The following is a 27,863-nucleotide window of genomic DNA, read 5'->3' as shown; positions in this document are numbered from 1 at the left end:
TCTTCCCAAAATAAGACATCTTTCAGTCTTATTACATTCTATCAACATGACTAGATAAAGTATTATTTGTCACCTCCACTCTTCAAGTAGCACTAAAACTATATGTAAATGAAAGCTACCTGAACACTAGGTAAAAATCACAGTGATTGATCTATTGAACAGTTTAAGACAGAATGTTTAAAATCTGTTCTGATAAGAGAAGTATTAGAATACAATTAAAGGGACACTTTACACCAGAATTTTTATTGTTTAAAAAGATAATCACTTTGTTTTTACCCATTCCCCAGTTTTGCATAACCAACAGTTATATTAAAGGGACTGTCTACACTAAAATTGTTAGTTTAAAAAGATGGATAATGCCTTTACTACCCATTCTCAAGCTTTGCACAACCAACATTGATATATTAAAGGGACATTATCCACTCATTTTTTCTTTGCATAAATGTTTTGTAGATGATCTATTTATATAGCCCATAAAGTTTTTTTTTAAATAAATGTATAGTTTTGCTTATTTTTAAATAACATTGTTCTGATTTTCAGACTCCTAACCAAGCCCCAAAGTTTTATGTGAATACTGTCAGCTACCTTCTCCAGCTTGCTCCTGTTTGTGTAAAGGGTCTTTTCATATGCAGAGGAGGGGGAGGGGGGGAGTGTCTTATTTGTCACTTGCAGTGGGCTTTCCAACTGCCTTTTCAACAGAGCCAAACTGACAGCTTCTAAGTAAGTTTTTAAACAGTTTTATACTGGATTTTTATATCAGTATCTGTGCATCTTATTCTTTATAGTAGTGTCTATTACATGCAGTTATATGAAAATGAGTGTATACTGTCCCTTTAATAAACATTATAACATTTAAACCTCTAAATGTCTGCATGTTCCTAGGCCACTACAGACAGCCTCTTACCACACGCTTTTTTATTTGCTTTTCACAACAGGAGACTGTTAGTTCATGTGGGTCATATAGATAATGTGTTTACGCCCGGGGAGTTATTTAAGATTTAGCACAACACCGCTAAAATGCAAGTCAATAGATGGTAAATAAAAAAAGTAATGTGATCAGGGGGCTGTCAAAAGATGCTTGAATACAAGGTAATCACAGAGGTAAAAAAGTATATTAATATAACTTTGTTGGTTATGCAAAACTGGGGAATGGGTAATAAAGGGATTATTTATCTTTTAAAACAATAACAATTCTATTGTAGACTGTCCCTTTACGATACTTTTTACCTCTGTGATTACCTTGTATCACATGCATTTTTATTATCTATTGACTTACTATTTAGCCAATTAGTGCTGTGTTAAATAACTCAATGGACGTCAGCACAATGTTATCTATATGGCCCACATGAACTAGCAGTCTCCTGTTGTGAAAAGCAAATAAAAAAGCATGTGATAAGAGGCTTTCTGTAGTGGCTTAATAACAGCAAGAAATGTATTAACAACAACAATGTAGGTTGTGCAAAGCTGGGGAATGGGTACTAAAGGTGTTGTCTATCTTTTTAAACTAACAATTTTAGTGATTGTACCTTTAATGGTTCCATGGATTTCCGTTACCATGGGGGGAAAAAAGCAAAACAAAATTTTTTTTTACATTTTTATTTTCCATAAAACAAACACAAGTTTGCCTTCTCTTCAGTTTCTATATAAAAAAATGTTTATAAAAATAGAAGCAAAAAGATCCCTATAAAACACAACCATGTGATCAAGGCATAATTGTCAAACAAATTTAAAGAAACATTGTGCTATAGATTTTTCTCCCCTTTAATGTGTTCGCAAAGAGCCATTTTATCTGCTGTAGTGTATTACATTGTTTACAGATAGCTCCTTTAACTTTATTTTGCCATTTAAAATAGAGGAATTTGCCTGTTAAAACCCCCATCTATACATAAAATATGAATACTTTTGTAATATCTAAAGAAAAACAATTTCTGCTTACTAGATAGATGCCTGCTTACTGTTGGGAAATACAACACCTGGCCACCAGGAGGAGGCAAAGACATCATACATAGCCAAGGCTTAAATATCCCTCCCACCTCCTCATTACCCCAGTCATTCTGCCAAGGGAACAAGGAAAAGTAGGAGAAATATCAGGGCATAAATTGTGCCAGAAGAAGAAAATAAATAGGGGGCCGCCCTTAGACAAGAAAAAACGGGCGGGGACCATGGACTCTCCCTATCCGGAAGGAAAGGAATTTATCTGGCAGGCATAAATTATGTTTATTTTCCTAAGATAGGGAGAGTCATTCCTTACTATTGGGAAAACTATACCCAAGCCCCAGAGGACACTAAATAAATAACGGGAAAGAACAAAAAGGAAGAGGCTGACCCTATCCTGAGGGCACCACAGCCTGCAAAACATTTCTCCCGAAAACTGCTTCACCCAAAGCAAAAACATCAAACTTGTAAAAATTAAAAAAAAAAAAAAAAGTATGTAAGGACCAGGTAACCGCCTTACAAATCTGATCCATAGAGGCCTCATTCTTAAAGGCCCAAAAGGAAGCCACTGCTCTAGTGGAATGAGCTGTTATCCTCTCAGAAGGATGATGTCCCACTGTCTCGTAATCTAAGCGGATGACACTCCTTAACCAAAAAGATAGGGAAGTCGAAGTAGCCTTCTGCCCCTTACGCTTCCCCAAATAGACAACAAACAAAGAGGAAGATAGTCTAAACTCCTTAGTACTCCCTTAGTAGCCTGAAGGTGCAAACCACATCCAAATGTTGAGGTAAACGTTCCTTCAATGAAGAAGGATTAGGACACAAGGAAGGAACCACTATCTCCTGATTGATGTTGCGATCTGATACAACCTTAGGGAGAAATACTAATTTAGTACGTAAAACTGCCTTATCTGCATGAAAAAAATCAGATAAGGGAACTCGCATTGCAAAGCAGAGATCTCAAACTCTGCACGCAGAGACAATAGCCAATAAAAAGAGAACCTTTCAAGATAACAATTTAATGTCAACAAAATGCAGAGGCTCAAACGGAGCCTGTTGCAAAACACAAAGAACAAGATTTAGGCTCCAATGAGGAGCCCCAGATCTAAACACATGTCTGATCCTAATCAGAGCCTTAACAAAGGACTGCACGTTTTGAAGCTCAGCCAGTCTCTTGTGCAATAAAACTGACAGGGCCAAAATCTGTCCCCTCAGGGAACTAGCAGAAAGGCCCTTCTCCACTCCATCCTGGAGAAAAGATAATATCCAGGCAACCTTAACTCTGTGCCAGGAAAAAACATGCTCTTCACACCAGAATAAGTAGGTCCTCCACACCTTGTGGTAGATACGCAGAGTAACTGGCTTACGAGCTTGAATAAGAGTATCAATGACACTCTCAGAGAAACCTCTCTTGACTAAGCATTCAATCTCCATGCAGGAAGCCTCAGAGAACCTAGATTTTGATGAACAAATGGACCTCGTAACAGCAGGTCTCTGCAACAAGGCAACTTCCACGGAGATGAGGACTTCCCCAGTAGATCCGCGGACCACGTCCTTCGCGACCACGATGGAGCAATCAGGATTACTGATCCCGCTCCTGCTTGATGCAAGCCAACACTCGAGGAAGAAGCGGTAATGGAGGAAAAAGATGTGAGTTTGAATCTCCAGGGCACTGCTAGTGCATCTATTACATCCGCTTGGGGATCCCTCGACCCGTACCAGGGTAGTTTGGTATTGAGACGGGACGCCATGACATCCATCTCCGGCGTCCCCCACTTGCTGCATATCTCTGCAAACACCTTAGGATGGAGAGACCATTCCCCTGGGTGGAAGGATTGCCTGCTGAGAAAATCCGCCTCCCAGCTGTCCACACCCGGAATGTGGATCGCTGACAGCGAACAGCTGTGGGCCTCCGCCCACTCCAGAATCTGAAATACTTCCTTCATCGCCAAGGAACTTCTCGTTTCCCCCTGATGGCTGATGTAAGCCACCAAGGATATATTGTCTGATTGGAATCTGATAAACTGGGATGAACCCAGAAGTGGCCAAGCCTTCAACTCCAAACAGCTCCCTATTGGGATAGGCTTGTGTCACAATCTCCCAGGATGGTCTTAAGAAGCACGTCGCTCAGGACAGATGATCTGGACAGAGCCACCAAGGGAGAGATTCTCTCGACCAGCTGTCTAATACAATCTGTAGAGACAGATCAGAATGATCGCCGTTCCACTGTTTCAGCATGCACAGTTGTAAAGGTCTGAGACGGAACATGGCAAAAGGAATGATGTCCATGCAGGACACCATGAGACCAATCACCTCCATACACTGAGCCACAGAGGGACTCAAGGAGGTCCGGAGGGCAAGACATGCCGGAGTTAGCTTGCAACGTCTCTGTTAGAAATATCCTCATGGATATGGAGTCTATTATAGAATTCCACCCTGGTACTTGGGATAAGAGAAACAGAATTTATGTTTACCTGATAAATTACTTTCTCCAACGGTGTGTCCGGTCCACGGCGTCATCCTTACTTGTGGGATATTCTCCTCCCCAACAGGAAATGGCAAAGAGCCCAGCAAAGCTGGTCACATGATCCCTCCTAGGCTCCGCCTACCCCAGTCATTCGACCGACGTTAAGGAGGAATATTTGCATAGGAGAAACCATATGGTACCGTGGTGACTGTAGTTAAAGAAAATAAATTATCAGACCTGATTAAAAAAACCAGGGCGGGCCGTGGACCGGACACACCGTTGGAGAAAGTAATTTATCAGGTAAACATAAATTCTGTTTTCTCCAACATAGGTGTGTCCGGTCCACGGCGTCATCCTTACTTGTGGGAACCAATACCAAAGCTTTAGGACACGGATGAAGGGAGGGAGCAAATCAGGTCACCTAAATGGAAGGCACCACGGCTTGCAAAACCTTTCTCCCAAAAATAGCCTCAGAAGAAGCAAAAGTATCAAACTTGTAAAATTTGGTAAAAGTGTGCAGTGAAGACCAAGTCGCTGCCCTACATATCTGATCAACAGAAGCCTCGTTCTTGAAGGCCCATGTGGAAGCCACAGCCCTAGTGGAATGAGCTGTGATTCTTTCGGGAGGCTGTCGTCCGGCAGTCTCGTAAGCCAATCTGATGATGCTTTTAATCCAAAAAGAGAGAGAGGTAGAAGTTGCTTTTTGACCTCTCCTTTTACCAGAATAAACAACAAACAAGGAAGATGTTTGTCTAAAATCCTTTGTAGCATCTAAATAGAATTTTAGAGCGCGAACAACATCCAAATTGTGCAACAAACGTTCCTTCTTTGAAACTGGTTTCGGACACAGAGAAGGTACGATAATCTCCTGGTTAATGTTTTTGTTAGAAACAACTTTTGGAAGAAAACCAGGTTTAGTACGTAAAACCACCTTATCTGCATGGAACACCAGATAAGGAGGAGAACACTGCAGAGCAGATAATTCTGAAACTCTTCTAGCAGAAGAAATTGCAACTAAAAACAAAACTTTCCAAGATAATAACTTAATATCAACGGAATGTAAGGGTTCAAACGGAACCCCCTGAAGAACTGAAAGAACTAAATTGAGACTCCAAGGAGGAGTCAAAGGTTTGTAAACAGGCTTAATTCTAACCAGAGCCTGAACAAAGGCTTGAACATCTGGCACAGCTGCCAGCTTTTTGTGAAGTAACACAGACAAGGCAGAAATCTGTCCCTTCAGGGAACTTGCAGATAATCCTTTTTCCAATCCTTCTTGAAGGAAGGATAGAATCTTAGGAATCTTAACCCTGTCCCAAGGGAATCCTTTAGATTCACACCAACAGATATATTTTTTCCAAATTTTGTGGTAAATCTTCCTAGTTACAGGCTTTCTGGCCTGAACAAGAGTATCGATAACAGAATCTGAGAACCCTCGCTTTGATAAGATCAAGCGTTCAATCTCCAAGCAGTCAGCTGGAGTGAAACCAGGTTCGGATGTTCGAACGGACCCTGAACAAGAAGGTCTCGTCTCAAAGGTAGCTTCCAAGGTGGAGCCGATGACATATTCACCAGATCTGCATACCAAGTCCTGCGTGGCCACGCAGGAGCTATCAAGATCACCGACGCCCTCTCCTGATTGATCCTGGCTACCAGCCTGGGGATGAGAGGAAACGGCGGGAACACATAAGCTAGTTTGAAGGTCCAAGGTGCTACTAGTGCATCCACTAGAGCCGCCTTGGGATCCCTGGATCTGGACCCGTAGCAAGGAACTTTGAAGTTCTGACGAGAGGCCATCAGATCCATGTCTGGAATGCCCCACAGCTGAGTGACTTGGGCAAAGATTTCCGGATGGAGTTCCCACTCCCCCGGATGCAATGTCTGACGACTCAGAAAATCCGCTTCCCAATTTTCCACTCCTGGGATGTGGATAGCGGACAGGTGGCAGGAGTGAGACTCCGCCCATAGAATGATTTTGGTCACTTCTTCCATCGCTAGGGAACTCCTTGTTCCCCCCTGATGGTTGATGTACGCAACAGTTGTCATGTTGTCTGATTGAAACCGTATGAACTTGGCCCTCGCTAGCTGAGGCCAAGCCTTGAGAGCATTGAATATCGCTCTCAGTTCCAGAATATTTATCGGTAGAAGAGATTCTTCCCGAGACCAAAGACCCTGAGCTTTCAGGGATCCCCCGACCGCGCCCCAGCCCATCAGACTGGCGTCGGTCGTGACAATGACCCACTCTGGTCTGCGGAATGTCATCCCTTGTGACAGGTTGTCCAGGGACAGCCACCAACGGAGTGAGTCTCTGGTCCTCTGATTTACTTGTATCTTCGGAGACAAGTCTGTATAATCCCCATTCCACTGACTGAGCATGCACAGTTGTAATGGTCTTAGATGAATGCGCGCAAAAGGAACTATGTCCATTGTCGCTACCATCAACCCGATCACTTCCATGCACTGAGCTATGGAAGGAAGAGGAACGGAATGAAGTATCCAACAAGAGTCTAGAAGCTTTGTTATTCTGGCCTCTGTCAGAAATATCCTCATTTCTAAGGAGTCTATTATTGTTCCCAAGAAGGGAACCCTTGTTGACGGAGATAGAGAACTCTTTTCCACGTTCACTTTCCATCCGTGAGATCTGAGAAAGGCCAGGACGATGTCCGTGTGAGCCTTTGCTTGAGGAAGGGACGACGCTTGAATCAGAATGTCGTCCAAGTAAGGTACTACAGCAATGCCCCTTGGTCTTAGCACAGCTAGAAGGGACCCTAGTACCTTTGTGAAAATCCTTGGAGCAGTGGCTAATCCGAAAGGAAGCGCCACGAACTGGTAATGCTTGTCCAGGAATGCGAACCTTAGGAACCAATGATGTTCCTTGTGGATAGGAATATGCAGATACGCATCCTTTAAATCCACCGTGGTCATGAATTGACCTTCCTGGATGGAAGGAAGAATAGTTCGAATGGTTTCCATCTTGAACGATGGAACCTTGAGAAACTTGTTTAAGATCTTGAGATCTAAGATTGGTCTGAACGTTCCCTCTTTTTTGGGAACTATGAACAGATTGGAGTAGAACCCCATCCCTTGTTCTCTTAATGGAACAGGGTGAATCACTCCCATTTTTAACAGGTCTTCTACACAATGTAAGAATGCCTGTCTTTTTATGTGGTCTGAAGACAACTGAGACCTGTGGAACCTCCCCCTTGGGGGAAGTCCCTTGAATTCCAGAAGATAACCTTGGAAGACTATTTCTAGCGCCCAAGGATCCAGAACATCTCTTGCCCAAGCCTGAGCGAAGAGAGAGAGTCTGCCCCCCACCAGATCCGGTCCCGGATCGGGGGCCAACATTTCATGCAGTCTTGGTAGCAGTGGCAGGTTTCTTGGCCTGCTTTCCCTTGTTCCAGCCTTGCATTGGTCTCCAAGTTGGCTTGGCTTGAGAAGTATTACCCTCTTGCTTAGAGGACGTAGCACCTCGGGCTGGTCCGTTTCTACGAAAGGGACGAAAATTAGGTTTATTTTTTGCCTTGAAAGGCCGATCCTGAGGAAGGGCGTGGCCCTTACCCCCAGTGATATCAGAGATAATCTCTTTCAAGTCAGGGCCAAACAGCGTTTTCCCCTTGAAAGGAATGTTAAGTAGCTTGTTCTTGGAAGACGCATCAGCCGACCAAGATTTCAACCAAAGCGCTCTGCGCGCCACAATAGCAAACCCAGAATTCTTAGCCGCTAACCTAGCCAATTGCAAAGTGGCGTCTAGGGTGAAAGAATTAGCCAATTTGAGAGCATTGATTCTGTCCATAATCTCCTCATAAGGAGGGGAATCACTATCGACCGCCTTTATCAGCTCATCGAACCAGAAACATGCGGCTGTAGCGACAGGGACAATGCATGCAATTGGTTGTAGAAGGTAACCCTGCTGAACAAACATCTTTTTAAGCAAACCTTCTAATTTTTTATCCATAGGATCTTTGACAGCACAACTATCCTCTATGGGTATAGTGGTGCGTTTGTTTAAAGTGGAAACCGCTCCCTCGACCTTGGGGACTGTCTGCCATAAGTCCTTTCTGGGGTCGACCAAAGGAAACAATTTTTTAAATATGGGGGGAGGGACGAAAGGAATACCGGGCCTTTCCCATTCTTTATTAACAATGTCCGCCACCCGCTTGGGTATAGGAAAAGCTTCTGGGAGCCCCGGCACCTCTAGGAACTTGTCCATTTTACATAGTTTCTCTGGGATGACCAACTTGTCACAATCATCCAGAGTGGATAATACCTCCTTAAGCAGAATGCGGAGATGTTCCAACTTAAATTTAAATGCAATCACATCAGGTTCAGCCTGTTGAGAAATGTTCCCTGAATCAGTAATTTCTCCCTCAGACAAAACCTCCCTGGCCCCATCAGACTGGGTTAGGGGCCCTTCAGAGATATTAGTATCAGCGTTGCCATGCTCTTCAGTATCTAAAACAGAGCAGCCGCGCTTACGCTGACAAGTGTTCATTTGGGCTAAAATGTTTTTGACAGAATTATCCATTACAGCCGTTAATTGTTGCATAGTAAGGAGTATTGGCGCGCTAGATGTACTAGGGGCCTCCTGAGTGGGCAAGACTCGTGTAGACGAAGGAGGGAATGATGCAGTACCATGCTTACTCCCCTCACTTGAGGAATCATCTTGGGCATCATTGTCATTATCACATAAATCACATTTATTTAAATGAATAGGAATTCTGGCTTCCCCACATTCAGAACACAGTCTATCTGGGAGTTCAGACATGTTAAACAGGCATAAACTTGATAACAAAGTACAAAAAACGTTTTGAAATAAAACCGTTACTGTCACTTTAAATTTTAAACTGAACACACTTTATTACTGCAATTGCGAAAAAACATGAAGGAATTGTGCAAAATTCACCAAATTTTCACCACAGTGTCTTAAAGCCTTAAAAGTATTGCACACCAAATTTGGAAGCTTTAACCCTTAAAATAACGGAACCGGAGCCGTTTTAAACTTTAACCCCTTTACAGTCCCTGGTATCTGCTTTGCTGAGACCCAACCAAGCCCAAAGGGGAATACGATACCAAATGACGCCTTCAGAAAGTCTTTTCTAAGTATCAGAGCTCCTCACACATGCGACTGCATGCCATGCCTCTCAAAAACAAGTGCGCCACACCGGCGCGAAAATGAGGCTCTGCTTATGCTTTGGGAAAGCCCCTAAGGAATAAGGTGTCTAATACAGTGCCTGCCGATATTCTTATATCAAAATACCCAGATAAAATGATTCCTCAAGGCTAAATATGTGTTAATAATGAATCGATTTAGCCCAGAAAAGTCTACAGTCTTAATAAGCCCTTGTGAAGCCCTTATTTACGATCGTAATAAACATGGCTTACCGGATCCCATAGGGAAAATGACAGCTTCCAGCATTACATCGTCTTGTTAGAATGTGTCATACCTCAAGCAGCAAGAGACTGCATACTGTTCCCCCAACTGAAGTTAATTGCTCTCAACAGTCCTGTGTGGAACAGCCATGGATTTTAGTTACGGTTGCTAAAATCATTTTCCTCATACAAACAGAAATCTTCATCTCTTTTCTGTTTCTGAGTAAATAGTACATACCAGCACTATTTCAAAATAACAAACTCTTGATTGAATAATAAAAACTACAGTTAAACACTAAAAAACTCTAAGCCATCTCCGTGGAGATGTTGCCTGTACAACGGCAAAGAGAATGACTGGGGTAGGCGGAGCCTAGGAGGGATCATGTGACCAGCTTTGCTGGGCTCTTTGCCATTTCCTGTTGGGGAGGAGAATATCCCACAAGTAAGGATGACGCCGTGGACCGGACACACCTATGTTGGAGAAAGATAACTCTTTTCCAAGTTTATCTTCCATCCATGTGATCAAAGAAGACTGAGAAGGGACTCTGAGTATTCATCCTTAAGACAAAAAGATGGTGCTTGCACCAGAATATCGTCCAAGTATGGGGCTACTGTAGAAGAACCTTCGTAAGGATTCTTGGAGCAGTAGCTAGACCAAAACGGAAGGGCAATGAACTGGAAGTGTTGGTCCAGGAATGTAAACCTCAGGAACTGAAAGTGTTCCCTGTGGATTGGAACATGAAGGTAAGCATCATTCAGATCTATAGTGGTCATAAACTGGCCTTCCTGGACTAAAGGAAGGACGGACCTGATCGTCTCCATCTTGAAGGAAGGGACACTGAGAAATTTGTTAAGCACTTTAGGTCCAGACTTTTACGGAAAGTTCCGTCCTTCTTTGGGACCACGAAAAGGTTTGAATACAACTCCAAACGTCTTTCTTCGATAGGCACCGGGACAACAACTCCTGAGGAGGATAGATCCCAAACACATCCCTCTTTTCTGGTCTGGTAGACCGGTTCGAGAGTAGGAATCTGCCCCTGGGCGGATGAGATTTGAAACCTATCTTGTATCCCTGAGAACGACCACCAGGACCCACAGAGCCTGTATGTCCCTGAACCAAACGTCTGAAAAAAGAGACAGCCTGCCCCTACACGATCCGATCCCGGATCGGGAGCTGCCCCTTCATGCCGATTTGTTTTCGGCTGGCTTATTATTCTTCTTGGACTTAGCCGGCTTCTAAGAACTCTTGGGTTGCTCGGGCTTGGAGGATTGTTGTCACACTTCTCTGCCACCTCCTGGTGGCCAGGTGTTGCATTTCCCAACAGTAAGGAATGGCCGTGGACTCTCCCTATCTTAGGAAGGAAAGATATGTAAATGAGGATTAGCAGAAGCCAATTGGGGGTGAGGGTGACAGATATATATATTTGCCTATAAACAAAGGATGCAAAGTTTTTGTAAGGATGCAGGTGTGTATAGAGAATAGAAAAACATGTCTCTTTCAGCAAGGTCAGACCATTTAAATAGGTTGCGTTTTCCATGATCAAAGGCAGTTATTTCATATACAAAAATAAATCGAACGTAGCAACTGGTAGAACAAGTAATTAAACACACATTAAGGGGTAACCAATTTTACAGTACAACATCCCTTTAAGAAGAGAAAGTCAAATAGCCAGACCACTGATAAAGCAAATGCATTTGCAATTTATACTTTATATTTAGAATCTGAAGATTTTTTTTTTTTTTTTTTGGAACCCTGAAACAAGATGTCACTACTATTATAGTTGAGAGTACTTTAGAAACTTTATAAACCAGTCTCTCATGTTCCAAGACAGACCTGTAAATGATCATTTCACACTGAATTAGTATATTTGGAAGCTAACTGGTCCTTTCTGAACCTGGTAGAGATTCTCTAAACTTAAAAATTGCAAAATAATTTCCTGATCTAAGTACTTTTTATTCCAAGACTCATTTTTATCATTAGTTTGATTTAAAACAAAAAAGTTTGAAGATTAAATGTTTGGCTGCTGTAAAAAGATTCACCATAATAATAAATAGCTGAATTGTAAATGTAGCAGTTTACTTTAAAACGCACCAGCAAGTCATTTATAAGACACGTGGTAAAAATAATATGCATATGATTACGCCACTATTACATTTAACAATGAGAAAACATGAACCACAGCTTTCTTACCTTCATACAGAGGACAGTTTTAGTATGACCTTCTAGTGTACGAAGTAAGAGACCATTGCGAGCATCTCTCACAGTGATAGTACAGTCATAGGATCCTACAAGCAGCAGTCTGCGAGCGCCCTCTTGCGCAGTAGCTAAGCAGCTAACCGCTCTCGGTCCATGGCACTCAAATACATCAATTTGTTTGTTGTTCTATAAAATAAGTTTAAAACATTAAAACAGGAGAAAGATAATCGTGAAACAGTAGTAGATGTACTGTGTGATATCAATACTTCTTGTTAAAGGGATAGATAACTAAAAACTGAACTGTGAATTAATGCAATTCCTGTTTTTCTGCAACATATGCTGTGAGCTGGCTGCCCAAGTATTGTGCATGTGAAGACTTGTGTGTGTCATAGTGCACAGCCCCTCACAGCATATGCAGAAAGACAGCAATAACTTTTACTAAAAGTGTTTTTGCTAAAGGAAGTACACTGTAAAATGCTTCTATTTTAAAACTGAAATGCATTTATTCACAGTTCAGTTTTGAGCTTTCTATCCCTTTAAAAAAAAACTTTCTTCAAATGCTGAGTACAAGCACATGTAGCAGGAAAGGGTTCTCAACCATTGGGGTAATTTTAAGCTACCTTTGGAAAGAACATCAGAATTAAACAGTGTTCAGCATGTAACCCCTCCATTTTCCAGTGTCCATCTCCCTTAATATTAAGCCAAATGAACATATAAAGCAGAAAAGCAGAAAGAAAGGAAAATACAGAAGAAAAAAAAAAAAAAACCACTAATTATGCTTACCAGATCATTTCCTTTACTTCTCTATGAGTAGAGTCCATGGCTTTATTCCTTACTTGTGGGAAATACTAAACCTGGCCACCAGGAGGAGGCAAAGACACCCCAGTCAAATGTTTAAATACCTCCAACACTCCCCTCATCCCCCAGTCATTCTGCCGAAGGTACAAGGACCAGTAGGAGAAATAGAGTATAAATGGTGCCAGAAGAACAAAACAAAAATTTAGGCCCGCCAAACTGAGAAAAAGGGCGGGGGCCGTGGACTCTCCTCATACAGAAGGAAAGAAAATTATCAGGTAATCATAATTTATGTTTTCCTTCTTAATATGAGGAGAGTCCACGGCTTCATTCCTTACTTGTGGGAAACCTATACCCAAGCTCTAGAGGACACTGAATGAAAACGGGACGGTAAAAAAGGAGAGGCGGACCCTATTCTGAGGGCACCACAGCCTGCAAAACCTTTCTCCCAAAAGATGCTTCAGCTGAAACAAAAACGTCAAATTTGTAAAATTTTGAAAAGGTATGTAAGGAGGACCAGGTGGCCGACCTTACAAATCTGCTCCATAGAGGCCTCATTCTTGAAGGCCCAAGAGGAAGCCACTGCTCTAGTTGAATGAGCCTTAAACCTATGAGGAGGCTTATGTCCCGCTGTTTCATATGCTAAGCGAATAATGCTCCTCAACCAAAAAGATATGGAAGTGGCCAACGCTTTCTGCCCTTTACGCTTCCCAGAATAAACAAACAAAGAAGAAGTCAGTCTAAACTCCTTAGTAGCTTGAAGATAGAACTTCAAGGCACGAAACACATCCAAAATTATGAAGTAACCGCTCTTTGGAAGAAGAAGGGTTAGGACACAAGGAAGGAAGGAAGGAAGGAACGATAATCTCCTGGTTGATGTTGCGACCTGAAACAACCTTAGGAAGAAAACCTAACTCAGTACGAAGAACAGCCTTATCACTATGGAAAACTAGGTAAAAGGGTTCACATTGCAAGGCAGCCATCTCAGATACTCTGCGTGCCGAAGCAATAGCCAGTAGAAAGAGAACCTTCCAAGACAGTAATTTAATGTCATGTCCGTGCATAGGCTCAAACAGAGCACTCTGCAAAACCTTAAGAACAAGATTTTAACTCCAAGGAGGAGCGCTAGATCGAAACACAGGCCTGATTCTAGTCAAAGCCTGAACAAAAGACTGGATGTCTGGAAGCTCAGCGAGCCTCTTGTGCAGTAACACAGATAGGGCCGAAATCTGTCCCTTAAGGGAGCTAGCCGAAAGGCCCTTCTCCAGACCATTCTGGAGAAAGGGAAGAATCCTGGAAACCTTGACTTTATGCCAGGGAAATCCACGCTCTTCACACCAGAATGTGTGAAGTTCCTCCACACCTTATGATAGATGCTACGAGTAACCGGCTTACGAGCTTGAATGAGAGTATCAATAACTCTCTTGGCTAGGACTAAGCATTCAATCTCCACGCAGTCAACCTCAGAGAATCTAGATTTTTATGAACAGAAGGACCTTGTTCCAGCAGATCCCTGCAACAAGGTAACCTCCATGTAGGAGATGAGGACATCCCCATCAGATCCATAAACCACATCCTCCGAGGCCACGATGGAGCAAATAGAATCACTGATGCTCGCTCCTGCTTGATGCGGGTCACTACACAAGGTAGAAGTGGTAATGGTGGGAAAATGTAGATCAGACTGAACCTCCAAGGCACTGCTAATGCATCTATTAGCTCCTCCTGAGGATCCCTGGACCACAACCCATAACTGGAAAGCTTGGAATTGATCTGGGACGCCATGAGATCTCCGGTGTCCCCCATTTGCTGCAAATCTCCGCAAACACCTCGGGATGGAGAGACCATTCCCCCGGATGAAAGGATTGTCTGCTGAGGAAATCCGCTTCCCAGTTGTCCACACACGGAATGTGGATCGCTGACAGCGAGCAGTTGTGGGCCTCCGCCCATTCCAGAATCTGAGATACTTCCCTCACTGCTAGGGAGCTCCTCGCTCCGCCCTGATGGTTGATGTAAGCCACCGAGATTATGTTGTCCGATTGGAATCGAATAAACTGGGCCGATCCCAAAAGGGGCAAAGCCTTCAGAGCATTGAAGATCGCTCAAAGTTCCAAGATGTTGATCGGGAGCAGGGATTCCTTAGAGTCCACAGGCCCTGTGCCTTCATGGCATCCCAAACAGCTCCCAATCCTGTGAAACTTGTGTCCGTAGTCACAATCTCCCAGGATGGTCTCAAAAAGGATGTCCCTTGGGACAGATCTGGACAGGTGAGCGATTCTCTCGACTAGCTGTCCAGAGAAATCTGTTGAGACAGATCTGAATGATTGCCGTTCCACTGTTCAAGCATGCACAGCTGAAGAGGTCTGAGATGGAATCTGGCAAAGGGGATGATGTCCATGCAGGACACCATGAGTCCAATTACTTCCATACACGAGCCACAGATGAGCTAAAGGAGGTCTGGAGGGCAAGACAATTGGAAGTTAGCTTGTAACGTCTCTTTTCTGTAAGAAATATCATCATAGATATGGAGTCTATTATTGTACCCAGGAACTCCACCCTGGTACAGGGAATAAGAGAACTATTTTCTAAGTTTATCTTCCACCCATGAGATCGAAGAAGAGAAAGATGGGCTTTTGAATGGTCCTCTGCCAGAAGACAGGACGGTGTTTGAACCAAAATATCGTCTAAGTACAGGACACCACTGCAATCCCTCTGGTTCTGGCCACTGCGAACAGAGCCCCTAGAACCTTCATAAAAACTCTTGGAGCAGAAGCTAGACCAAAACGGAAGTGCAATAAACTGGTGCTGGTCCAGGAATGCAAATCTTAGGAACTTGAAGTGTTCCTTGTGGATAGGGACAGGAAGGTAGGCATCATTCAGGTCTATAGTTGTCATGAATTGACCTTTCTGGACTACGGGGAGAATGGACCTTACTGTATCTTAAACGAGGGGACAGGAATTTGTTTAAAAACTTTAGGTCCAGAATTGGACGAAAAGCACCCTCCTTCTTTGGTAGCACAAAAAGGTTTGAGTAGTGTCCCAGACCTCTCTCTGCTGGAGGTACCATGATCCCCATGGAGGAGAGATCCCTAACACACCCTAGAAAAGCTTCTCTCTTTTCTGGCCTTGAAGACAGGTTTGATAAAAGGAATCTGCCCCTGGAAGGATGAGACTTGAAGCCTATCCTGTATCCCTGAGCGATGATCTACAGTACCCACAGGTCTTGCACATCCCCAAACCAAGCTTCTGAAAATAGAGATAGTCTGCCCCCTATCAGATCCAAGGCCAGATCAGGGGCCTCCCCTTCATGCCGATTTTGGCTCAGCATGCTTCTTGTTCTGCTTGGATTTATTTTCAAGTTCCCTTGGACTTCTCGGGCTTCGTAGAAGGCTGCTGACATTGGGACATTTGGTCCAGGCCTGGACCTCCCACCTCGATCAATTCAGATAAGGAGTCGCTCCAGCAACCGCAGCAACAGCCGCTGTCGGTTGAAACAAATATCCCGTATGTTGAAACATCTATCTTAACAGAGTTTCCAGCTTCTTATTCTTGGGCTCCTTAAAACGACGAAATATCCTCAAGAGGGATAGTAGTGCGCTTAGCAAGCGTGAAGATAGCGCCGTCCACCTTAGGAACTGCACCCCACAACTCCAATTGAATGTCCGTAACCGGGAATAATTTCTTAAAAGAAGAAGGGGAAGAAGAAGAACCGAGTCTTTCCCATTCATTCTTAATATTCGCCATCTTTACGGGAACCGGGAAAGTCTGTGGTACAACCCTGTCCTCGTAGACCTTATCCAATTTAGGAATACAGGGTTCCTTCGGTAATTTAGGTTCTGGAACCTCTAAAGTAGCCAACACATCCTTTAACAGAAAGCGTAAGTGTTCAATCCTAAATCTAAAGTCTGGTTCCTCCGTAGCTGGAGGTTTAGAGGCAGCAGATTCTGACCCAGAAAGAACATCCTCTGAAGTATCAGAGGTGTCTTCATCAGCGGATAATTTAGTATCCGATAAATCCAATAAGCTAGTAGATGACCCCTGGGAAGGATAGCAATATTTAACCTTTCGCTTGCGCTTAGCAGGGTAAGGTAAAGCACTAAAGGCCGCAGACACCGCCATCTGTAACTGTTCAGTAAAGTTTGGGGTAAAAGGGCCCCTCCACGTGGAGGATTAGGAGTGCTACAGGAAGCTGCATGTGCAATAGGAGATGACTGTAGGGTACGCACCTCACGGGACAAAGACTCCTCAGAGGTGGACGGCTCAGTAGTACTAAACATATTAGCTTTTAGATAAAATTACTTTATCAAGGCATGTGGAATATAATTGAGCAGGTGGGTACACCATGGCCTCCTCACAATATAGACAGGTATCAGATTTAGGTAGAGAGGGAGTACCCTCTAATTCATCAGAGTTCTCCATAGCTTGCGCTTATAAAAAAGGAAAATAGACAAGATAAATGGCACCTTTATACCCACAATGGCTGGGGCACTCACCACCTCCTATGACCCAGGCCCAAGAGAGAAAACGCTTTGTCTCCGGAAACCACACAGTCAGGAAGAAGAAGAATCAGTGTGACCACACCTGGTCACGTGGTGCGCTATGCAGGACCACACCTGCTATAGCTAAAAGCACACCAAGCCTAAAAGGCTGCGCAGCTTATCAAAAGGAAAGTAAAACCTGTACGTTCCAACATCTGCCTGAGCCACATCTCACACAGGTCACAGCATAAACACAATATGTACATTATGTGAAAAAACATTCCCCCTGTTCAATAATCCCCTTACGGAGATATTAACCCTTGATTCCATACAGATAAAAGGAGTCACACTGTGACCCTGTCTTCTTGCGTTATCATGTGTGTATAAATAATGAAACAATCTTACCGGAATCTATGCCGTGGAACAGAAACACAGCCTAACAAGTTTGAAAGTCTTGTAGCATCGCTCCTGACATGGACTTGAGTGAAAAAAGCAGGCAGTGAAACTCGTCAACACTGATTGCTTCGGAGCTGCTAATACGAGTCTGGATGGGTTCGCAGAAAGACTCTCCCTGCATCTCCAGACCCTAACTTTTGTCAATGCTCTCACTGAGAGGCTGACAAGACTAATTAAAACTCCTGTCCCATTTTGAAGGGTAGATACCCTTCATAAGGAACTACTCCAAATCTGACACTTCTCTGCCAACCTCCTGTGACGAAATGCAAAGAATGACTGGGGGATGAGGGGAGTGGGGGGAGGTATTTTAGCCTTTGGCTGGGGTGTCTTTGCCTCCTCCTGGTGGTCAGGTTCAGTATTTTTCACAAGTAAGGAATGAAGCCATGGACTCTCCTCATATTAAGAAGGAAAACAGAATAACATAAGTCAAAAATGTAGGGTACTTATGCATATTTACTTAAAATGTGAAGGAGGTGTAAAAAAAATGTGAAGGATGTCCTAAAAATAAATAAAATTCACATTTTCTCCAAGGCTGTTCATGATATCAAATTATATAGAAGATATTTTATGACAGTTGGATTGGTATCAAAGCATATGAATCATCATAAGGGGAAAAAATAATTGCCAATGAAACATAATGAAAAACAAACTATTACCAGGAACAGGCCATGAACAGTATAGATCTAATAGCACAGACATCTGCAATGCATTGAATGGATGAGGTTATGAAGATAAAAATGATAGAGGTCAAGGTATTTATCATTTTATGGACAAATGATAAGACTGAAATTTATTTATTTTCGACCTAGAAGAAACAATGGACAAAGACAGAGCTGGACCATATGCCCTAAACTGGAATAAAAACAAGCCTTCTACCAGAAGGACCACAAGATGAAGGATGGCATGTGTTTGGTGCACATAAGCTTCTGGCTTGTTTTAGAAAAAGATGTGGAAGAATTATTTGGTTCATAGATCTTAGAAAGTAGTGCCTGCACAGTTTACTGAAAGGGCACTTCTGAAGTAGGAATTGTCTACTCCATCCAAACCATCGAAGGTGCAGATCAGGATGGACTGAATCTAACAACTCAGAACCTATAAAAAAAGACATGTCAAGATATGTATCCTGTAAGTCCCAGAACCTGTATATATGATAATCTAATAAGATGATAGGCAGCACCAAAAGACACAATATGCTTGGGTATTAGCAGATATCTCCCGAGCAACATAAAAAGGAGTAAAACAGATGAGCGACAGGTTTATTATAGTCCGATTGCACTAAGACAGGCTCAAGACTAGGGACATATGCTTCCATGGCTTGTTAAGCACAGAAGGAAAGTACTGCCTCGTGTAGAAATAAGACTTAATGTATAATTTATTTGTTGCCACCACCACAGAGCAAAACATCTGCCTTCACAACGTCAATGCAGAGAAAGCTTTGCATAGATTACTAGTGCTGTACACCTGTTAGGAAAGAATAAGATGTGTAGATGTAAAGTGTCAGACACAAAACAGAGAAGTAAATCTGTTCAGGAAAACTCTGCAGAACAAGAAGTGCTCCTCCTAGTGGCTTAAATGACTGTAGCTTTCTACTGCAAATGACCTAATCCAAGGTTCCCCCAAGACCCAGTGCCATGGTACCATATACCTTTGCGGCCCTATTTTTATGTTTGGTCTAAAAAATTTCTGAAGTAATATACAACAAGATAACTGCGATTTTTGGCAAAGTGAGTAAAATGTGTGCATACTTTATTCCTTATTGTAGTCAAAACAAACTTGTATGAGAGTGTGTGTTTTCTAACTTTTTACAACACTTTCAGCGCACTCTCTGAGCACACACTCGCCACTCGACCATGTAAACATGGTGTTGAGATCCAGTGATGGGTCCCGACCCGTGGTTTGAAGAACCCTGACCTAAATCACTATAAATAACAGTCTGCAAGAGTACCAGAGTAAAGAAGAAAGCATTATTCTCAGAGGTGATTTGGAGGCCTTAGAAAGGAGCAAAGCTTACAATAAAGGGTAAAAACTCAACTGATTGTATATTTCTTTGAAGGCTTAAAACATCAAATATGGAGCAGATTCTCCTTCCCATTTTTAGGATTGGACAGAATAAAAGAACAATAAATGTCAAAAAATAACCCAACAAGAAAAATAAAGGGATACATTCTCATAACTTGATGGAAAAAAACGAATCAAAACAGAACAGATAAATACTCCAAATGCTAACGTTTTGGTGGCGTTTCTACAAAGATACAATATGCACAGCTATAATGCATTGCAAAATCTTAAAAGGGACAGTCAACACCAGAATTATTGCTGTTTAAAAAGATAGATAATCCCTTTATTACCCATTCCCCAGTTTTGCATAACCCAACAGTCATAATACACTTTTTACCTCTGTGATTACCTTGTATCTAAGCCTCTGCATGAACGCCCTCTAGTGGTGAAAAACTGTCAAAATACATTCACATAAAAGGCGGCCTTCAAGGTCTAAGAAATTAGCATATGAGTCTCCTAAGCTTAGCTTTCAACTAAGAATACCAAGAGAACAAAGCAAAATTGGTGATAAAAGTAAATTGGAAAGTTGTTTACAATTACATGCCCTATTTGAATCATTAAAGTTTATTTTGGACTTGACAGTCCCTTTAATAACAATACTGAGATCCTATAAATGTGTAGTTTTGGAAAGTCATATTTCTCTGAAACAAAAATGAAAGGGCAAAAACCCATATTTCTACTGAAATAGAATTCCTAGTTTATGTTGACGTTTTATCACCTAAAAAACATTCTACACTGAAAACCTGATGTGAGCCATCCATATAATACTAGGAAATGCCTTGCCGTATTATTGTTTCTAAAATTTTAATAAACAAATCCCCTGTGCCTTAGGTTTTTTCACTGAATCATATTGGTTTGGTGATTTAATATACCCATTTGATACTAGTTGAGTCTCTCTCTGTTCCTAAGCAAGCTGTGCTTACCGGAGGAAGCTAGCTGTGGGGCTCTGATTCAACCAGTCTGCAGTGCCTATATTGCACTTATTTTAGTGCACTTCAAATTGTGAGTATTCTCCCTCGTGTATGAGAAGCTGTGTGTGGTGGAGCAGTGAAATACTAAACCATTGGAGAACTTTTCTCTTTTTATTCTTTTGCTGTGATCTGTCCATGCCTACTGGTACATTTATACAGTGGTTTCAAACTAAATCTGAATGACAAACATCTGGGGACAACAGGTCCAGAAGTTCACAAATATTTATTGTAAAAGATGAGGTCTGAAGAGAGCACCTCCATTGAGCTCTGACATTATTTAAAGAAAAAATCTCAAACAGAACTAGGTACAGTTTGTTATCAGTCTAGCTGGGCTGCAAAAAGCAGAATCTGCTAATCATTTCTTGAGGGAAAACCCCATCACTTAGGCTTAAAAGCTTTTGTTATTAATATCCTGAATTGCTAAACTAAAACAGGAAACCAATTTATCTCAAAGTGCAAAACACTTCAATTAGAGAAAAAGCAAACAACTGTGAACCAAGCAGCAAAAAAAAAAAAAAAAAAAAACCCACATGCACGCACACACATACAATCAAAAATGTGGTAAAAGTGGTTTCTATGCAACCAGATCAATACCAAAACGAAACACCAAAGTATAAACCCTTATCTAGACCAGGAAGTATTGGTAATAAGCAGATGCCAAATGAATGTTGCATAAAGAAAAAACAAAGATAAAACCGCTACAGAGCAAACGGGGACAATGCAGTCACGAAAGTAAATATTAAAAAGGTATATAACATCCCCCAACAGTGTCATAAGACGATGGCCAATGGGAGGCAGCGCAAACCAGATGCAAGCCACTAAAAAGCACACAAATGGGATGGTAATAAAACAATTACATGATGCAGACACCAGGTTTTGAGAGACTTCCCATAGCGTTCCTGAACCTATGCTCACATGTCACTGCAGAGACTTCGGTTTGCCGGCTGCGGCATTGCATGTCATAGGTTTTTACAAAGTTAAAAAAAATGCAAAGGTATCATGTGAAACAACAATAATCAATTCCACAGCAGGCAATACACAGCCTATATTGTAGCTAGTAATGGTATGTCAGCCAGCCCAAACAGAAGTATCATTTTTATCAACTGTGCTCATCCATTAAAGAAAAAAAGTCAATAGGGCAGCTAAATCCAGTCCTAATAAACTTTTTATCTACAGTTCTCATTTTTGGATTATCTTTGCAAATGAAAAAAACACAGCAAAAGTAGTGATGCTTCTTTGCCAGCAGAGAAAATTTTAACACCAGGACTGCTGTTGGCTCATTAGGATTGGAGTTGGCCACCTTTGAGATAAAGCATGTGATTTTAAACAACTCAATGTACTTATGTTATCAAAATTTGCTTCATTCTCTTGGCAACTTTAGCTGAAGAGAATACCTAGGTAGGCTCAGGAGCAGCAATACACTACTGAGCTAGCTGCTGATTGACGGCTGCACATATTGCCTCACCCAATGAATTCAGCTAGCTCCCAGTAGTCCTTCAAATGACACAAAAGATAATGAAGCACATTTTATAATTTATAAATTTGGAAAGTTGATTTTAAAATGATGCTCTATCTGAAACATGAAAGGAAAAAAATAGGGTTTCTAGCACCTTTAAATTATTATATTTTTGTTTCTTCAATTGAATGGTTGGGCAGATAATGAATAACATAATAGCAAGCAAACATTTATTTTCTTTTTACTGACCTTTAGAGAAAAAGTAACCACTGTACCATTTGCAAGACCTGCATAAAGGATTCTCCACCGTGCATGAAGACAAAGGATGCGCTCGCCAAGTTCTAACTGCTCAAGAAATTCCTGTGGCTATAGAGATGGAAAATACAGAAAACTTTTTAAGACTTGTGTTTTATATTATCAATTACACCCAGAACAAAAATAGTGATACCTTGACAGAATAACATCGTATTGTGTGGTCACTAGAACCCGTAAAGAGAGTTGCAACCTTCCCATGAGTCTGAGTCACAAGAAGGCAATTCACTTTTGATGTGTGCCCTTCGAAGACGCCAACACACTGACGAGTCTGAAAGTCAAGACATTTTTAGTTTATTATATGTCGGAAAAATAAAGTATTTAAAAAAAAAAAAAACTTTAAATAAATCCTAATCATAATTTGCCTGTATTCTTACAAAATAGCCAATGTACAAGGAATTTGAAGAGACAGTAAACACCTTGAGCTTTTAATATAAAATGTTTAGATGTGTAGTAAATAACTTAGCATTATACTTTAATTTCATAATTTATTTTGAACCTTTTCATGTAATTTAGTTCTGAAAATTGAGGATTCTCTAATTTTCAGGAAAGAAAATGCACACTTAAGACTTCTCATGGCTTACCCTCTTTCCCTAATAGGCTTGATCTGATAAAAAAAAAACAATTTATGTAAGAACTTACCTGATAAAGAGTCCATGACCTAGTGACGTATGGGATATACATTCCTACCAGGAGGGGCAAAGTTTCCCAAACCTTAAAATGCCTATAAATACACCCCTCACCACACCCACAATTCAGTTTAACGAATAGCCAAGAAGTGGGGTGATAAGAAAAAAGTGCGAAAGCATATAAAATAAGGAATTGGAATAATTGTGCTTTATACAAAAAAATCATAACCACCAAAAAAAAAGGGCGGGCCTCATGGACTCTTGCTAATATGAAAGAAATGAATTTATCAGGTAAGTTCTTACATAAATTATGTTTTCTTTCATGTAATTAGCAAGAGTCCATGAGCTAGTGACGTATGGGATAATGACTACCCAAGATGTGGATCTTTCCACGCAAGAGTCACTAGAGAGGGAGTGATAAAATAAAGACAGCCAATTCCTGCTGAAAATAATCCACACCCAAAATAAAGTTTAATGAAAAACATAAACAGAAGATTCAAACTGAAACCGCTGCCTGAAGTACTTTTCTACCAAAAACTGCTTCAGAAGAAGAAAATACATCAAAATGGTAGAATTTAGTAAAAGTATGCAAAGAGGACCAAGTTGCTGCTTTGCAAATCTGATCAACCGAAGCTTCATTCCTAAATGCCCAGGAAGTAGAAACTGACCTAGTAGAATGAGCTGTAATCCTTTGAGGCGGATTTTTACCCGACTCGACATAGGCATGATGAATTAAAGATTTCAACCAAGATGCCAAAGAAATGGCAGAAGCTTTCTGGCCTTTTCTAGAACCGGAAAAGATAACAAACAGACTAGAAGTCTTTCGGAAAGACTTAGTAGCTTCAACATAATATTTCAAAGCTCTAACAACATCCAAAGAATGCAACGATTTCTCCTTAGAATTCTTAGGATTAGGACATAATGAGGGAACCACAATTTCTCTACTAATGTTGTTGGAATTCACAACCTTAGGTAAAAATTCAAAAGAAGTTCGCAACACCGCCTTATCCTGATGAAAAATCAGAAAAGGAGACTCACAAGAAAGAGCGGATAATTCAGAGACTCTTCTGGCAGAAGAGATCGCCAAAAGGAACAAAACTTTCCAAGAAAGTAATTTAATGTCCAATGAATGCATGGGTTCAAAAGGAAGAGCTTGAAGAGCCCCCAGAACCAAATTCAAACTCCAAGGAGGAGAAATTGACTTAATGACAGGTTTTATACGAACCAAAGCTTGTACAAAACAATGAATATCAGGAAGATTAGCAATCTTTCTGTGAAAAAAGAACAGAAAGAGCAGAGATTTGTCCTTTCAAAGAACTTGCGGATAAACCTTTATCTAAACCATCCTGAAGAAACTGTAAAATTCTCGGAATTCTAAAAGAATGCCAAGAAAAATGATGAGAAAGACACCAAGAAATATAAGTCTTCCAGACTCTATAATATATCTCTCTAGATACAGATTTACGAGCCTGTAACATAGTATTAATCACAGAGTCAGAGAAACCTCTTTGACCAAGAATCAAGCGTTCAATCTCCATACCTTTAAATTTAAGGATTTGAGATCCTGATGGAAAAAAGGACCTTGCGATAGAAGGTCTGGTCTTAACGGAAGAGTCCACAGATGGCAAGAGGCCATCCGGACAAGATCCGCATACCAAAACCTATGAGGCCATGCCGGAGCTACCAGCAGAACAAACGAGCATTCCTTCAGAATCTTGGAGATTACTCTTGGAAGAAGAACTAGAGGCGGAAAGATATAGGCAGGATGATACTTCCAAGGAAGTGATAATGCATCCACTGCTTCCGCCTGAGGATCCCGGGATCTGGACAGATACCTGGGAAGTTTCTTGTTTAGATGAGACGCCATCAGATCTATTTCTGGAAGCTCCCACATTTGAACAATCTGAAGAAATACCTCTGGGTGAAGAGACCATTCGCCCGGATGCAACGTTTGGCGACTGAGATAATTCGCTTCCCAATTGTCTATACCTGGGATATGAACCGCAGAGATTAGACAGGAGCTGGATTCCGCCCAAACCAGAATTCGAGATACTTCTTTCATAGCCAGAGGACTGTGAGTCCCTCCTTGATGATTGATGTATGCCACAGTTGTGACATTGTCTGTCTGAAAACAAATGAACGATTCTCTCTTCAGAAGAGGCCAAGACTGAAGTGCTCTGAAAATTGCACGGAGTTCCAAAATATTGATCGGTAATCTCACCTCCTGAGATTCCCAAACTCCTTGTGCCGTCAGAGATCCCCACACAGCTCCCCAACCTGTAAGACTTGCATCTGTTGAAATTACAGTCCAGGTCGGAAGAACAAAAGAAGCCCCCTGAATTAAACGATGGTACAATCGGTTTTAAAGATATTAATTGAGATATCTTTGTGTAATCCCTGCACCATTGATTCAGCATACAGAGCTGAAGAGGTCGCATGTGAAAACGAGCAAAGGGGATCGCGTCCGATGCAGCAGTCATAAGATCTAGAATTTCCATGCATAAGGCTACCGAAGGGAATGATTGTGACTGAAGGTTTCGACAAGCTGAAATCAATTTTAGACGTCTCTTGTCTGTCAAAGACAGAGTCATGGACACTGAATCTATCTGGAAACCCAGAAAGGTTACCCTTGTCTGAGGAATCAATGAACTTTTTAGTGAATTGATCCTCCAACCATGATCTTAAAGAAACAACACAAGTCGATTCGTATGAGATTCTGCTAAATGTAAAGACTGAGCAAGTACCAAGATATCGTCCAAATAAGGAAATACCACAATACCCTGTTCTCTGATTACAGACAGAAGGGCACCGAGAACCTTTGTAAAAATTCTTGGAGCTGTAGCTAGGCCAAACGGCAGAGCCACAAACTGGTAATGCTTGTCCAGAAAAGAGAATCTCAGGAACTGATAATGATCTGGATGAATCGGAATATGCATCCTGTAAATCTATTGTGGACATATAATGCCCTTGCTGAACAAAAGGCAAGATAGTCCTTACAGTTACCATTTTGAACGTTGGTATCCTTACGTAACGATTCAATATTTTTAGATCCAGAACTGGTCTGAAGGAATTCTCCTTCTTTGGTACAATGAAGAGATTCGAATAAAACCCCAGCCCCTGTTCCAGAACTGGAACTGGCATAATTACTCCAGCCAACTCTAGATCTGAAACACATTTCAGAAATGCTTGAGCTTTCACTGGATTTACTGGGACACGGGAAAGAAAAAATCTCTTTGCAGGAGGTCTTATCTTGAAACCAATTCTGTACCCTTCTGAAACAATGTTCTGAATCCAAAGATTGTGAACAGAATTGATCCAAATTTCTTTGAAAAAACGTAACCTGCCCCCTACCAGCTGAGCTGGAATGAGGGCCGCACCTTCATGTGGACTTAGAAGCTGGCTTTGCTTTTCTAGAAGGCTTGGATTTATTCCAGACTGGAGATGGTTTCCAAACTGAAACTGCTCCTGAGGATGAAGGATCAGGTTTTTGTTCTTTGTTGAAACGAAAGGAACGAAAACGATTATTAGCCCTGTTTTTACCCTTAGATTTTTTTATCCTGTGGTAAAAAAGTTCCTTTCCCACCAGTAACAGTTGATATAATAGAATCCAACTGAGAACCAAATAATTTGTTACCCTGGAAAGAAATGGAAAGTAGAGTCGATTTAGAAGACATATCAGCATTCCAAGTTTTAAGCCATAAAGCTCTTCTAGCTAAAATAGCTAGAGACATAAACCTGACATCAACTCTGATAATATCAAAAATGGCATCACAGATAAAATTATTAGCATGTTGAAGAAGAATAATAATATTATGAGAATCATGATCTGTTACTTGATGCGCTAAAGTTTCCAACCAAAAAGTTGAAGCTGCAGCAACATCAGCCAATGATATAGCAGGTCTAAGAAGATTACCTGAACACAGATAAGCTTTTCTTAGAAAGGATTCAATTTTCCTATCTAAAGGATCCTTAAAGGAAGTACCATCTGACATAGGAATAGTAGTACGTTTAGCAAGGGTAGAAATAGCCCCATCAACTTTAGGGATTTTGTCCCAAAATTCTAATCTGTCAGACGGCACAGGATATAATTGCTTAAAACGTTTAGAAGGAGTAAATGAATTACCCAAATAATTCCATTCTCTGGAAATTACTTCAGAAATAGCACCAGGAACAGGAAAAACTTCTGGAATAACCACAGGAGATTTAAAGACCTTATCTAAATGTTTAGATTTAGTATCAAGAGGACCAGAATCCTCAATTTCTAAAGCAATTAGTACTTCTTTAAGTAAAGAACGAATAAATTCCATTTTAAATAAATATGAAGATTTATCAGCATCAACCTCTGAGACAGAATCCTCTGAACCAGAAGAGAGATTTTTTATGTTTACTAGAAGGAGGAATAACAGACATAGTCTTCTTGATGGATTCAGAAACAAAATCTCTTATGTTATCAGGAACATTCTGAACATTAGATGTTGATGGAACTGCAACAGGTAATGGTACATTACTAAAGGAAATATTATCTGCATTAACAAGTTTGTCATGACAATTAATACAAACAACAGCTGGAGGAATAGCTACCAAAAGTTTACAGCAGATACACTTAGCTTTGGTAGTTCCAGCACCAGACAGCGATTTTCCTGAAGTATCTTCTGACTCAGATGCAACGTGAGACATCTTGCAATATGTAAGAGAAAAAACAACATATAAAGCAAAATTGATCAAATTCCTTAAATGACAGT

At 41.3% G+C, this 27,863-nt stretch overlaps 1 protein-coding gene across 1 annotated transcript in view; it reads right to left on the bottom strand.

The window, feature by feature from the left end:
* ZNF106 (zinc finger protein 106) overlaps positions 1–27,863 on the bottom strand; it is a gene marked incomplete in the record, with an annotated part of 238,420 nt that overhangs the window by 64,287 nt on the left and 146,270 nt on the right. Inside the window, 3 exon segments of the mRNA XM_053697719.1 lie at positions 11,964–12,155; positions 22,430–22,546; positions 22,629–22,763. Coding sequence (XP_053553694.1) covers positions 11,964–12,155; positions 22,430–22,546; positions 22,629–22,763 — 444 coding nt within the window.

The sequence above is a fragment of the Bombina bombina genome, chromosome 1 (genome assembly GCF_027579735.1).
Source record: "Bombina bombina isolate aBomBom1 chromosome 1, aBomBom1.pri, whole genome shotgun sequence".
Lineage (NCBI taxonomy): Eukaryota > Metazoa > Chordata > Amphibia > Anura > Bombinatoridae > Bombina > Bombina bombina.
This window is presented reverse-complemented; position numbering and strand designations above follow the sequence as displayed.